General features: G+C 39.5%; 1 protein-coding gene across 1 annotated transcript; it reads right to left on the reverse strand.

The window, feature by feature from the left end:
- Positions 1–295: 295 nt before the first annotated feature.
- LOC140230084 (egl nine homolog 1-like) lies at positions 296–12,266 on the reverse strand. Its single transcript, XM_072310296.1, has 6 exons — positions 11,448–12,266; positions 10,196–10,315; positions 9,364–9,497; positions 8,491–8,570; positions 5,674–5,807; positions 296–1,791 (listed from the first exon to the last, which is right to left on the reverse strand). The coding sequence occupies exons 1-6, from the start codon at positions 12,165–12,167 to the stop codon at positions 1,654–1,656; spliced, it is 1,326 nt and encodes a 441-aa protein (XP_072166397.1). The 5' UTR covers positions 12,168–12,266; the 3' UTR covers positions 296–1,653.
- Between the last annotated feature and the right edge of the window lie 3,598 nt (positions 12,267–15,864).

Here is a 15,864-nt window from a genome sequence, read left to right on the forward strand (position 1 = left end):
TTTATGAAAGGTAGGCATGTCCAACTCAAACGCAAATCAGACATACTCCAAGCTCTATGATTGACACCTGGGTTGTGTGAACACACCACATCATCAAAGCACAGATGTGCTACAGACTGACTCTTTATGCAGCTTTCAGACTCTAAATCGCAGGGACAAGATTACTAATTTGAGCTTTTGGCTTTCATTGATAGTCGATGCTAGAGTACTGCAGTGCACTCCCGTTATAACGAACATGGTTATAACGAAATTCTGGTTACAATGAAATAAAAATTCAGGTCGCAACAACATCGGCTCTATTTTTTGTATTGTTTATTTGTTCGGTTATAATGATATTTCGATACAATGACAGAACACTGCCGGTCCCACAGACTTTGTTATAACAGGAGACCACTGTACAGGTCGAGTTAGTAGACAAGGCTTGGCTTGAGTTAGGAATTGCTTCATAGGCTAAACTTGGTTTGACAAGGCATGATACTTGGCAAGTATTTCATCCTTGTATTTGATATATCTGTTAACTATGATTGTTTATACTGCGCTATGTGAATTTATCTTTTAAACACTCTGCAGAGACCATCAATATACAGTGATGAAACTGATTTCAGACCTGCAATTTTTAATTTGATGAGTTACTCAGCTATGAAAAAAGTACTCATAACCAATACGAATTTGTACAGTTGAATGGAAATGGAAAGGACAGATGATGCCAACAGCTTTCAAATTATGCCTTTCCTCAGCACATTTCTGTGGGGAGAATATTATGGAAACAGTCACAGCTACTGTATGCTAACTGTGCTATTTACATTCAGAGTGTGCAAAATCAATCATGCAGTAAGGGGCTTCAGTGCATGGTAAACAATGCGATAAATATGATCTGAATGTAAGAAAGCCAGTGCTAAAGGCATGCCATTCTTATAGATCCATGCAAAGTATTTCTCTTTTTTTTTTTTTTTTTTTTTTTTACACTCTCTGTCCATGAGTGAAACACTACTGAAGTCCAGTGATGGCTCTTCAATCGCCTTTGTGCCCAAACTCTGGAATGATCTTCCTCTCCGAACTCATTTATCACCTACCATGGCCAGTTTTTAGACTTCACTGAAGATCCACAATTATGCTTGGTAAATGAATATGACTCTTGTTTTTCTGTGTTGTCATTAACTGTATTACACTCTAGAATATCTAGCTTGCATGAAATTTGTTACATGTGTTATCTTGAAAAGTACTTCGAAACTCTCACAGCTTTACATAACTGTGCAGCGATTGCATTGTTTTGCGATGTCACTTTTTTATTGCGAGAAACATTTCCGGCACGTTCTCACAAACATTCTGCACAAAAAGAGGTCAACGTTTCCACACAAATTGAAGATACCGGTACATCATACGCTTGGTCATTTGCAAAAGCGGAAAACCATGGCAAGAAATGTCTTTACAGAGATGTCAATATTGAAAGGCCAGTGGGATGCCACATTTGATGAAATCTTAAAAGAGCATTTAAATGGGCATGAACTTTTTTGGAATGCGGTCTTTGCTAATAAGAAGCTTTCCCAGCAATCACAACGCAAAATAAAATACGTGAAAGATATGAACAAAACACAAGGAAATGGTCAAACAAAGTACATGTATGATGAAATCAGACCCAACAGCAGAGAGATTTTAGGTGGTGGGAGATGAATCGGTCTGTCTCTTATCCTGGAGGAGAGCCAGAAGAGCCTCCTGGATAGCTGGGGCTATCTTGAGACTGGTGAGCACTTCTCTGGGATTGGGGTGCTGCTCGATCATCGCCAGCACAGACTGTTTGGGGCAAGAACACAGACAGGAGAGAGGAACAGACTGGTGAGACCTAGCAAAGTTTATGAAGACGTGTCTGTTAAAAAGCTACACATCCAGACATTGTTACAGATAGATGGTGCTGTGTTAAAAAAAAATAAAATAATAATAATAATAATCAAGTAAAGAAACAACATTCCATAAGCATTATGTCTCCTCTTCATGGAAGAAAATCTTACAAAAGAAATACAAAGTTCAAAGAGGAAATGTAAAAACTACACTGCACTCATGTTATAATGAAGTCCTTGGGACCTTAAGTTCCTTTTATGTTACATTAAAATTTCTTTACAGCCAAATGGCAGAGTATGTAGAAATATAACATTATGTATACTGGTGGTAATTTTGGGACCTAAATTTTTACTTTGTTGTATTGAGAATTTCATTATGACTGTGTTCGTTATAAAGGGAGTGCACTGTACTTACATTTGCAACCCTATACTATTTTTCTGTATGACTGCAAAAAGACAAAACAAAAGTTGGCATACACCTGAAATAGTACTTTAGGCACTCAATCCACACAGCAAAATAAATAACTGAAATGGAGCATCAAGGCACAAAACCCCCCCCCCCCAAAAGACTAGAAATGTCGCTATGGCGACTGGTATGCCTCCGCCATAATGCATGATTCTCCTAATAGGTCTATAGTACATGTGGACAATGTGTGATTACATTTTCACAAAATTGGCAAAATATTAAAATGACAAGTTTGTCACAAATGTGTTGAATGTTCACCTTCCTTGACCTAGCTTTAATTGGATGAATAGGAGAGCATGTATTTGGGGATTCAAGGACTTTAACTTGACTTTGACCCATTCATATGTTTATGCATTGAGTAATTTTCAAGGTATGGAGAAAAAGTGCAATTTCTGTATTGAATAGTAAATTGTTACCATTTTCATCTGGCCTTTGACCCTAAATTTCATAAGAAAGTCACTGTCAGGCAGAACATGCATAAATATGTAGTAAGTTTCAAGATAACTTGAGCCACTTCCGCGATATGGAGGAAAAAGTTAGTTCAGCACTTTCACTTGATCTTTGACCTTTTGACCTTTGAGGCAAAAAAGAAAAAAGAAAAAAAAAGAAACTTTCCAGAGAATCTCTATTAGGTTATAAATGCATACACCAAGTGTAAAAGAAAAATAATCCTGTTGGCATTGCATAAATATAAGGGAAATAATAAAATTTTGAAGTGTTGCCCTTGACCTTTGACCCCTGACCTTTGACCCCATGAACCCTAAATTCTCTAGCTAATCACTGCCAGTCAGTACATGTATATTATATACTATGTTCCATGAAGATACCTTAAACAATTTCCAAGGTACGGAGAAAAAAGTGAAGTTTTAATATTAATATTTTTACTTGACCTTTTGACCTTTTAACTTTGACCTCATGACCCCAAACTTTCACCAGAGAATCTTAATTGGGTAATACATGTATACACTAAGTTTCAAGAAAATATCTTCAAGCATTGCATAGATATGGTGGAAATAGAGAAATTTTACGTATATGACCTTGACCTTTTGACCTTGAGCATGTGCACCCAAAAGTTGATAGGCACAACTTCACCCCCTACTACACATACATGCCAAGTTTCATTAGGATACCTCAAAAGGTTTTTCAGTTACGCTGTCCACAAAATTCATTACGGACGGACGGAAGGACAGACGGACGGACGGACAACCCAAAAACATAATGCCTCTGGCACCACTTTGTGGCGGAGGCATAACAACAGCACACACTTTCAGGACTAGAAACAAACTTTGTTCAGATAAATGGAGTGAAGATATTGCAGAAACATATCTACACTAAAACTTTCGCACCACAAACTGTTCTTAGCATGTTGGTTTCTTTTGCCACCTTTTACTGAGGTACAGGGTCACGAGTGCAGTACTTTGCTCATAATAGAGTGCCCCTTTCATGCATGCTAACATACGCGTTTGACTCAACATGAAATTATCACAAGATTGCTTTATTGCCCAATCTACCATGCACACTGCAGGCACATTCAAAACTTAAAAAGGCCAGTGTGTAGTATGTGGACCTCTTTAATTTGGCAAACAGGAGGAATCACAATATTTATAATTCTCATAGTTACTCATCTTTTCCTTTTAAGTAGACCTGAGACTTGGGAATTCTCGCTATCGCCAATGACATAAAAAGTACCCGGATGTGGCTTTTTCGTCAAGATTTAGTGCACTTCGTAGCAAGGGCACTTCCGGCGCGGGGCATAATTTGCACAGCGGAGTCACCCGCAAACTTCACCCACGCGGCCACGTCACGTTTCGCATGCCAGTCAGAGTCCTATTTCTGCAGATTTTTTTCATTTATTGTCATGCGAACAACACATGGCAGCTTCGCAGCAACAACCAATAGTCGTATCAACAGCAATTTCTTAAGAATGGAGAAATTTCAATAAGCTGTCATTCAAGTCGAGAAAACAGGAAGTACACGTAGAATACAGTTGGATGTGTGTGTAAATAGCATTAGTCATGTATCACGCGCGTACGAACGGAAGTGACTTTGCTACCGGACTATCCCATAACTCACCGTAAATGATGTTCAAATCAATATCCAGGTACTTTTTTCGTCATTGGCGATAGCAAGAATTAATGTTCTACCAACAGCCCATAAACACACCGAGATTAATTTTTCAAATTAGTGGGGAATAAAGAAAATGCCACAGATTGTACAGTTTTGTCCATTTCTTATCAGGATGTCCCCTGGATAACTGCTGCACTAGCAAAATAAACCTTGCTCCTTACTAATTACAGTTAAACTCGCCTAAGTCGACGTCGCATATGTCGAATAATCGCGTAAGTCGATGATTTTAAAAATTCCCGATTTTTCCCCATTGACTTACGTGTATTAATTCACTCACAAGTCGAATTTTGTAAGTCGAATACTCGCCTAAGTCGATGAAATTCCAAGAACACTTTCACGGAAAAACCATTGAATTCACTGTGCCTAAGTCGAATAAGATTTTATCGTGTAATAAATCACTGTCATTTATTATTCATTATTTATTACTCATTATTATTTTGTTGTGAGATGAGTTTGTGGTGACAAAAAAAAAAGATCTAAAGTATCAAAATTCAAAGCGATCACACCGCATGCGATCGTTGAACTCTCTTCGTGTTTGGAGGTCCGCTGGTACAGTCCTGTCAGCTGTCGCGCTACGTACGTACGTACAGCGACTGGGCTAGTGTGTATTGCTCCACTCGCAGTAAGGCGTTCGTACAGTACACATGCGTTCATTTACATGTACAGTATAGTATTGAGCTTTGCAGTGTAGCTTGGCATTTGCAGCGCTGTGCAGTGGAGTGGTATGGATGAAGCTGCTGAGTTTTCAAAGCGGAAAGTAGGGTGGAAAGTTACGGGCACGGGTAAATCAGAATTGCACCTCTACACGCATTTCAAGCCACGGTATGGTAAACTGGAATCAATCACTGCTCAAATGTCGTTCATATTCACTTCCCCAAGGTTTAACAAGGGTGTAAAGTAATCGGACCTGTGCCAATACTAATGCACTGTCCATACAAAGTTAGCCGGGGCCCTGCCGGGCGACCCGTGCTGCGGCACACCGCTCCAACTCTCGGCTTCTGAGTAGACAACATACATGTACATCATACATAATGTACGTGTGGTGTACCTGGTAACTGTAAGCAGGGAGGTGAGACACCTCCCTGCTGTAAGTCGATTTTTTTCGACTTACGCACAAGTCGAAAATCGCCTAAGTCGATGTGTTTTGCTCAGTCCCGAGAAGATCGACTTATGCGAGTTTAACTGTAGTTGATTTCAGTAGCACGACTCGACGGTCCTGCCTCCTCACTATGTGGAGGATCCTACCTGCAGCTCTTCCTCAGTCAGACTGTTGAGGGCGCTCTGTGCTTGCTCCTTGATGCGGTCCTTGATGGCCACCTTTTCAGCCTCCTTGGATTTGAGATCCATCAGGGCATACTGCTGCTGCAGCTTGTTGATATCTGAGGGGTTGTAAAAACAAAGGGCAAAATGGGATTCAAATGTATGATGCCATCAAAAGGATCCACTGGGACTTGCAAATTTGATCAGTATATCCGGTACATTGTTGTATTTGAAGACAAACACACAAAACTAGAAATGTCGCTTTGGCAACTGGTATGATAATGCATGATTCTCCTAATAGGTCTATAGTACAATGTCTTGACAATGTGTGATGACAGTTGCACATAACTGGCAAAATATTAAAATGACAGGTTTGTCACAAATGTGTTGAATGTTCACTTTCCTTGAACTAGGTTTAGTTGGATGAATGGCTATACTGTCTAAGAGTGCAGAAATTTGGGGATTTGAAGAATATTACTTGACTTTTGACCCTTTTATAAAGTTTATGCATTGAGTAAATTTCAAGGTATGACGAAAAGTATAATTTCAGTACTAAATAGTAAAATTTTAGCATTCTAACCCAGCCACTGACCCTTGACCTTTGACCCTATGATCCTAAAATTCCCAAGAGAATCCATGAAGAGACCTTGAACCATTTACAAGATCTTTCGTGTGTATTTTAACTTTGCGAATCTCGGCACTTGCAAAATTTGCGAAATTAAAATGCACGCGAACATTCTACGTTTTACAGTATGCACTTAGTTTCAAGAAAATACCTTCAGGCACTGCACAGAAATAGTGTGAAATTTTGAGCATTTGACCTTGACCTTTTGACCTTGAGCATGTGCATCCAAAAGTTGATAGGTACAACTTTGCCCACTAATACATATACATGCCAAGTTTTATTAGGATACGTCAAACAGTTTTTTAGTTATGCTCTCCACAAAATTGATTACAGACAGAAGGATGGACAACCTAAAAACATAATGCCTCCGCAAAACTTCGTGGTGGAGCCATAAAAAGGGGGAGCCAACCTCAAAAGGATATTGATACATTGGGGAAAAAGAGAGTTAGTTACAACTGGTGCTTCATCACATCAGAATTCTGTACATGGTTTTTTTCCAGTGTACCATTCACTAGCTACAGTCAAAAATAGAAGTCATGGATAGAATTTTGTTTTAAATCATCAGTGTCTGAATAAATAAAGATGGGGAAAAAAGTAACATATCTCATAGCAGACCAATAAAAGATGTAAATGCTTGGTGAATGGGCAATTCCGACATGAAGAGTGTAACAACACAATTTACAACATTGACTATCATTTAAATAAAAAATGAGTATGATTTTAATAAGTGGTGGAAATTACTTTTTGTCATGCATGCAATGCATTTTCAGGTAAAAGCGCTTCCAAAACTGCAGAATTTGGGCATACTAATTCACAGTGTAGTAAGAAGGGTTCAAAAACTGTTCTGCCAAATAAAGCACACAATATGGATTATAAGAAGAATAAATCATGAAATTGGTGAGTTTGACTCATATCTTGAGCATACAAAGACATGTATGCCAATTTTTGTAAATTCTCAAAATGACAAAAAGGGGAATTCTACCCCATTTCCTACTTATCCTTGTCAGATAATACAATTCTGCACACCAGAGTGAATGGAAGATATTTGAGTGTAGCGAGGGGCCAACTGTATTACCTAAAGTCCCACACAATTTCAAAGAAGAGGCCCCTGAACTAGAGGCATATACATCAGTATAGGTCTTGTCTTGATACTCTGTCTACTTTCTTGCTTTCTTCACTTTTTTCATTACCTTGAAAATTCACATTTCTCATGAGCCTGCAAGTACTGTACGAGCAGAAAATTTCATGTGCAAATTGCTACTTGTCTAGCACTTCTCCCATGTGGTTAATTTCGCAGTTGTGCGGGCCTTGTAATTACTTCACCTCTCACTAGACAAATAAGAATTATGATTTATTTAATTTATCAAGTTTTATCTAAAAAAAGTGAACAGGGTAGTCCCATTCAGGGCCCAGGCACCTGCTTTGATTAACAACACTAGTACTGAATGATTTTACTCTGTGATTCCTGTGCATATGTAGTGTGTTCTGCAGTCGAAGTACTGTACTAGCATGTTGATATGCCCCAAATATCGCTGCGTCACAGCCCACACAGCATGCTAACCCAACAGTAGTTACTAGTTGTGCATGATCCAGCGATGGCATGGGTTGATGTCTTTTATTTTAGAAATAATATTTTGGCTTGTTGTTTTGAGTGTGTTTATATTCGCATATGTCTCGGTGGTTTAGTACACGTACACGGGCGCACAGCGCAAGTTTCCTATAGAGACCTAGATGCTATCAACTCCTCTTTAGTGCTTACACTGTGACCCATTTCCATGAGTCCAAAGAAGTCTGATCCACTGTAGTCAGTGGTCCAGTCACAGTTTGGCTCATGATTCAGCTGAGGGGGATGACAGCTTTAGCAAACTACTTTTGTGACGTCATACTAAGAAGCACATATGCACGCACCTTGGCATTACTACAGACTGCGTGATGCGCAGAGAAAACAACGAAGGCAACGTTACCTAGCAACACCTACGCGATTTACTCTTGATGACAGCTCAACTTCAGCGATCTTCTTATCAATGCTAACGGTGATTGGCAGTATCATCAACAGCGCCCTGCATCCACCGGGTCTACGTGCATTTAATATTTAATAGGCAGTGATTACGCTATAGCACCAATAGAACCGAGTAGCGAGTGTGGCTGTCAGAAGATGGTTCAAAGAAAGATCTAACCTCCATTAGTCCTGGATTCCATAGCCTCTTTTGCTTCCTGTCGCTCCTGTTTGTCAAAGTACCAGACTGTGATGGCGTATCTGTTGGACAAAGATTGCACACAGCAAATAAGATGCAGAAAGTCAAAGTCAAGATGAATCCTAAACATTGTAAATCTGGAAGGATATCATTTCTGAGTAGACCAGTTTAGGTGTACAGCTAAAGAACAAGTGGTTCTCCTGACAACCAGAAAGCGTCCTGATGCTTGCCCAACATAGCAACAACAGGATGCAATGCATGCAAACTGAATTTTAAAGGGAAATTCCTGTGCAGTTGAAAAAAAGTTTGAAAAGAAGGAGCAAAATCTTCACAGAACAATGAAGATTTGACCGAAATTAGATGAAAAATATGGAAATTATGACATTTCGAAGTTTTGCTAATTTTTCAGGAGACAATTTTTGAAAAGTCAATATAAATATTACGCAAAAAGTGAGGTGATACTATCATCCCCTCACAACTTGTCATATGGTTTCTACACAGAATTTTAAAATATCTAATTTTTCATTCAAACGCAACTACACCCCAGTCTCAAATCCTGGAATATCTAACTGATCGTTAATTTCATAACTTCCCTAATTTTTATTTGATTTTGATTAAGCTCTCACATCAGCCATTTTGGAGAGGATTGACTGGGTCATCTGTATCTCCTATCATCTACAAACAGTACTACATCAAACATGATGTGCAATGTATCTGTGAACTAGGGGTTGAATGTTCACCTGTTGAACTCCCTCTTAATAATCAGTTACATCATCATACACCACAGACCCCAGAAATGGCAACTCCCTCTCCCCCCTCACAATCCCCCCCCCCCCCCCCCCCCAGTGGTCCTACCTAGTTTTGAATGCTGGCTGCACCTCATGTGGATTCCTGCGGTCCGACCAGAAGAAGAGCATCCGATTGAGAAAGGGCTCCACATCCACATGGTCCCCGGATGCAGGGAAGAGTCTCAAAAGACCACCATCACTCTGCAGAGGGGTATGCCATCACAGGGATAACTTTTGATCAAGTTTTATTACCTCTACCAATGCAGGAGGTTATGTTTTCATTGGTATTGGTCTGTTTGTCTGTTTGCAAAATAACTCAAAAAGTTGCAAGCAGATTTGGATGAAATGTACAGTATGTCCCCCCAAAAAAAATTACAATCAGATTTTCGCATTGAAAACTTCCAATATGACTAAGCTATCTGAATGCTATTTCAGAGTCTTATATAATAGAACATCTTAGCTATATTTTGCAAAAAAAAAAACAAAACAACAACAACACACATTCAATTTACTTAAGTGGTCACAGAGAAATGTGGATTGTTGTAAAGCATGTCATGGGTCTGATTCTTCCAAGTTTAGCACTTGGATGCTCTTGGAACTGCACATTAATGTGTGAATACAATAGACAACACTTGGAGGGAAGGGATTCCTGACATGCTCTACAAAAATCCTCATTTCTCTTTGACCACTCACGCAAATTGGATGGGGTTTTCTGAAAGATGTGGGTAATAAGTTAAAGTTTCTTAGGAAACTCTTAGAAGAAGAAAACATGACCATAAATTTGAATACAGTACGTGTAGTATTAAACAGGTCCTCTGGCTTCTTTGATTCTGCACTACGTTAACTCAATGCTGACTTAAAACTCACAGTACTTCTGTGTTTCCCTGCTCTGAACTTACTCTAGCATCCCATCCTTCGTTGAGATAGTAAAGACATGTTATGCAGCGGCCATCTTTGTTGGGATTGTCGACATGACAAGCATACCCAGTACCGTTACCAGGGTAACAAGCAACCATAGCCTGGAGGGGAAAAATGACACTAATAATGAAAGTGAAGCTTCTAAAAAGCAGTCAATACAAGTAGGAGTTTTTCAGTATGTATTCAAATTATCCACCAAGAGAAACATGAGTTCCCAAAGAGCTGCCAGATAAGGTGCTGTATATGCCGAATATTTCGGGAGGTTTTTATTTTCGTGAATTTTGCGAGTCAGTCGCTATTCGCGAAATTAAAAACACACAAAAATATTGACTCTGATTCTGATATGAATGTGACGTAAACATACACATTCCTGTGTTCAGTACAGGACTCCACGATCGCGAATTTAACCACTCACGAAATCGTCAGGAAGTTTTGATTCGCGAAAATTTAGACTCGCGAAATATATGGCATATACAGTAACAAATCATGTACTGTAGCCAATGTACCCCATTACCTCATAGTTGTGTATCTCAGCATAAAATATTAACAAAATACCATAAACTGTCAAAAAGACATTAAGTTGGAATATTGGAATAAATACTAAGTTACCATCACAGGCTTGTGTGGCCTGTCATTAAACTAAAAGAATTGGCCAGAATTTACAAATACTGTAGAAGAGGTTTAGAATGGAGACATTATCTACCAATGGTTATCAAGTATCTATATGTCACCAAAAACAAACCATATAATGCATTTGACAATGCAGTAGGATGGAATAAGGAGATGAACAGAGTTTAGCATCAATCGTATGGCTTAATGCTTAAGTTTGTGATGATTCCACACATGTAAGTGGACATGGACATCGAGACTTGTCAAATTGGAGAAACTAAAATAGAAACTCAGAAGCGCCGGCTTCCAGACTTTGCTGATCTAAAAAGGATTATGATGCACAGTAAAAAAAACAAACACACAAAAACTTTTTAAAAAATCTGTATGGAAAGAATTTCTCTAGTCAAATAATGAAAAATTACATGTTGTAGTTATGCACGCTTAGTTGAATAAGGAACAATCATATCTTTAATTTCAAAACCATATTTTCTCAGCTTGGATGAAGAAAAGAAAGTCTCAATGCCGTAAAACCATACAAATTGGAAGCTCCTTGCATGGAACACCCATATGATGTTAACATAATAGAGACAATTAGCGTTTCTCATAATCTGATGACTTTCTAACCTTTGTTCTTCCTCCTATTTCATATTCGCCATCAAGACAGCTGTTGATTCTAGAAAGTAGTCCGTCTAAGGTTTTCACATGAAGGCAGATGTATGGGAAATTCTCCTTTTCGTTGCCCTGAAGCCATGTGATCTTGTCCCCCCTGATAGTCTTCTTTGTCACAATCTGTGACGCCTCGCTGCTTGTCCTCCCGCCAGACAGCTGACCGTCCACAAAGATGCCAGACGAGTGGAGTTTGGTCACTTCACTGCGGATAGCAAGGGCAAGTTTGGGGTTCAAGAAGTTGTTCACGACACAGTAGTTGTCCTGTTTCAAGCGTGTTGTCACATGTGCAGCGAGCGTGGCGGGGTCTTTGGCAGTGGGCTGAGGGAACTGGATGGGCTTGTACGGCCTCTCGTCAAACTGGAAGGATAGGTCGATGGTTTTGTTTTGCGTCCCTGGGTTTGCATCTCCCTCCCCTGGGGCTTTAGCTTGGCCATCGGGTTGCTTCCTCACTTTGTCAGTGTTGACCACTGCAGCAGTAGGTTCCTTTGAAGTCACTTTGTCCTTGCATGTTTTCTTGTGCTTTTTCCAGTCCTGCTTCTGATGTTCCCTGCTACAGTAAGCAACCGACATACACTTGGCGCATCTCATTAGCTTCTGACTCTCACCGCAGACAGCGCACGAATCTGGACTTACTGGAGGAGGTACAGCCACCTCGCTGTCCTGCCTCAAAGCCATGATAATGTCTTCACAATCTTCAGAGTATAAAACTCTCCTGAGTGACTTTAGTGGATGGCTTTGAATTGAGGCGAGGATCACGACCGTGCCATTACATTGTTGGTCATGACAGGATCTTCAGTAGGCTCCTGACATACCCTGTAATGGCAAAAGAGATACAATTTTTCAGTGGATAATGATCATAATCACATAGTAAGTCATCAACTACCAATGCCTGAAGTCTTACAAAAGAAAACAACAACACTTACATTGCTTGAATTGAAAAGGTGCTTAAAAACCCAAATACTGAAATCAAGGAGATGGATGCGATTGTTGAGTTTACAACGCTTACATGTTGGACTCTCAAGATGAATGTTATTCATTTGTGTACAGAAAGAAAAAAAAGAATGATTATTCATTTACATGTAGTTCTACAGACTAGTAGAAAAAGTAAAATGAGACAGTAGCTCAAGTCCACGAACAAGAATGCAGAGTGAGCATCAACACTGATATGATTAACTGTCTGTCTTTTAATATTAGAAAGAGTTCCTATTGTACCCTCCCCCCTAAAACAATGCATACTTTTCCCAAATCCAACATTCTAAGAGAGGCAGCACTTCTGATGGAAATTGAGGAAAATGGGGCATGGTATACTTTAGGGGAATCTCTAATATTACATTGGATGGCTATGAATGGGATGCCACGGAATAATGCACGAGTTAAGGCCAATGTTGCACGAATCGAAGATGAGTGCAATATTGACCCTAACGAGTGCAATATTCCCTGGTATTCCATGAATTAATGCCATCCAATATAATTACTATCATCCACAATCAAGTAGAGCTAGCATAAACTGCACAAAAATACCGGGCGTCTACTCGTCTTTGAAGTTGACGCGGCGGTCATATCCCAGCGCTGAAAAGGGGAAGCCCCTAAAACTGCGTATGAAACAAGCAACTAGCAAGATGTTTGCGCGCTTGTGAATTGAAACAAAATGATGCACACTAGCAGCAAGCGTTTGCGCACTCAGCAAGCGCTCACACAACAGACGAGACAGAATACAGTGTGATCTTGAATGGCCAGTAACAACGGTAGCCTAGATGGGGAATTAATATGTTGGTCTGTGTTTCATTCAATATGCTGTGATATTGAACGGTAAAAAATTGAGCGGACAACAATACACATTTTTAATGCGCCGCTAAACGTCCTATATACAGTAGATGATAATATTCAATATCAACCAACACCTTAATCTTAACCAAACTCAACCCTAGTGCAAGGGTCTCTGGAATCCATATGTACACTAGGACTCTTGTAACAGTACAGACCCCATTTTTTTTTCTCACTCTCTTTGCCTTAGAAGCAATACACATGGTTGGAAATATTACTTCCACCAGGCATGTACATTTATGATAATTCTATTATGTTTATGTTTTTGTTTTGTTTTTTTACAAAAGGAACTCTAAATGATAGTTACCAACAGTATTTATTTGATATGTACTGACATTCTTAAATTGTACTAAGAGGTGAGGAAAACAGACAGCCAGAAACCCACCTAACTATTGCAATGATCTCCTGTCCACATTGCGGCAAAAATTTCCTATTTTTCTAAGTATAAATTGGGTTAATAATTCATCAATCTCACCCACAAAATTTGACTCTCTCTGATCTGAATATGACTGCATGGTCTTCAGTTACTGTATTTGTGAAAGAAAAGCAACATGAAATACAGGGTATACATGTAAATCAATAGATAGTCTGTAGCCTATTACCAAATATTCTTGTAGTCGTAGTACTAATCTGGTATCATAACTGCAGTCATTCATGATTGCTGAGACTAAACATGTTTTGTGGCATGTGGAGAGCTTTTCATAGGTTACAAAACGTACACAAGACCAAATTGATGAAATGACGCAACATCGTCAAAACCCAACATGCACAGAGTTGATCAATAAAGACTAGAATAGATTCTAACTGTGCAATCTACAACTCTAGTATGGTAGGGGTCCAACCCACCGACTGGGTCCATAACGACCGACCGCGCATTATAATGGCATTGCGCGTACAGAAAGAAAATGTACGCATGGGACTACGCGCAACGGTGTTCGATTCTTCACTGGGCTACGCTACCGAGTAAAATGTGGCGAAAACAACTAAGTATTCCCTCTAAATTACCGAAATTTAGCAAAATCGAATAAGGTTTATCGTGTAACTACATATAACTAGGCCTACCTTTGCTGACTCGTTGTTAGATGTAGAGTATCCTTCCGTAATAAATTTGATGATTTTGAACGCAAAATTGTCACCGCCGCTTGTACGATCGTGCACACACGTTACACATACACATGACATAAACATTTTGTCGCCCGCTACGACCGTACGAGTTGATGCAGAAACGAGAAATGAATGTGAAAAAACAAACCGACTCATCTAATTTATTTCAATTACGATGAAAAGTTTCCTAATGAAAATCAAGTCAAATTCATCAAACAGTCCTTCAAAAGTAATATCGAAGGATTCAAAATATATTCAAATATTATTGGGGGAAAAAATTACGACTAGAAAAAAACAGCAGCTTGTCGAAAAAACGCGTTTAAGTACGCTTTATACGTATTGTCAATAGAGGGAGGGGTGGTCGGTCGATATGAGCTCGGCAACTGAGTGCGGAAAAAATGACACCCCACGCGTTCGAAGCCGCCATCTAGAGCGCGTACCTCAGATCGCATTTTTAGTGCGCGCTTGTGAATCCGGAGTATTTTCTCCACACGTGAGTAAAATTTCAGGCAAATTGTGAGATTTTTCAAGTTTCTATTGATAGAAAAATGTTAGGTGTCCGATATTATGAACACCCAACCATACTACATTGTAGGGTATCAACAGGCTTAACCAACCTTGAAGATTCTTGCAGATCTTGGTATTCAGTGTGTGTTATGACATTATAGGGTAGGGTGCATATAATGCCAATATTCAATTTACAAGATACAAATAAAAACTGCCTCAAAACAAGCTGCTGCTGCCTTCCGTCAGCAGGAGACAAAACTGGGCAGGCATTGACTAAGGACGCCTTCACAACATTGTCTGGGAGGGAATTCCACGACCTAACCGTTCTACTAGGAAAGAATGGGTTTTGTTTTGTTTTTTGTCGAGTCCGGGATTTTGGGATGAGGGGCAAAATTGTGGAATAGGCCTCAACCACAACTACCGACAGTACCGTACTGGTGTACCACAGTACCAGTAACCTTATTGTGTTCACACCTCTAAAAGCTCCGCCTCTGGATCACATGGTCTGGTGGTGGATTTGGGTGATGAAAGCCTCACTCAGTTTTGTTAATCAGTTAATGCATTCCAATAGCATCATTACAGCCCATTACAGAAGTGCCAAGAATACCCAAATAGATCATGTAAACTAACCGTTAATAGATCTAGTACTGGTAGCTAGTAGTCTTAGATAGATACAATTTGTAGCATTAGCCATTATCATAAACACTGCCACACTGCACTGCCTCATCTAGAAGCTCAGTGCAGTGTACAGCAAAGTCAGAACTCCAGAAGTGACAGTGCCAACAGCAACGATACCTTCCTTTAATATGCAAATCGTTTGACTGAGTACAGCTACTGGGTATACCATGTAGGCCTATACAGTCGTCTCTTATCATGCTTATTAGACCTAGACTACTATTAATTTAATTAAACTTTACTAACACCAGTCCAGTAACAG

This window comes from Diadema setosum, chromosome 1, assembly GCF_964275005.1.
Source record: "Diadema setosum chromosome 1, eeDiaSeto1, whole genome shotgun sequence".
Taxonomy (NCBI): Eukaryota; Metazoa; Echinodermata; class Echinoidea; order Diadematoida; family Diadematidae; genus Diadema; species Diadema setosum.

Excerpts from the sequence above, each read along its gene's own strand:
- LOC140230084 (XM_072310296.1), bottom strand. The coding sequence starts at position 12,167 with ATGGCTTTGAGGCAGGACAGCGAGGTGGCTGTACCTCCTCCAGTAAGT. Across the intron at positions 8,571-9,363 it reads CAGCCAGCATTCAAAACTAG|ATACGCCATCACAGTCTGGT; the intron begins GTAGGACCACTG and ends TTTGTCCAACAG. Across the intron at positions 5,808-8,490 it reads GGAATCCAGGACTAATGGAG|ATATCAACAAGCTGCAGCAG; the intron begins GTTAGATCTTTC and ends ACAACCCCTCAG.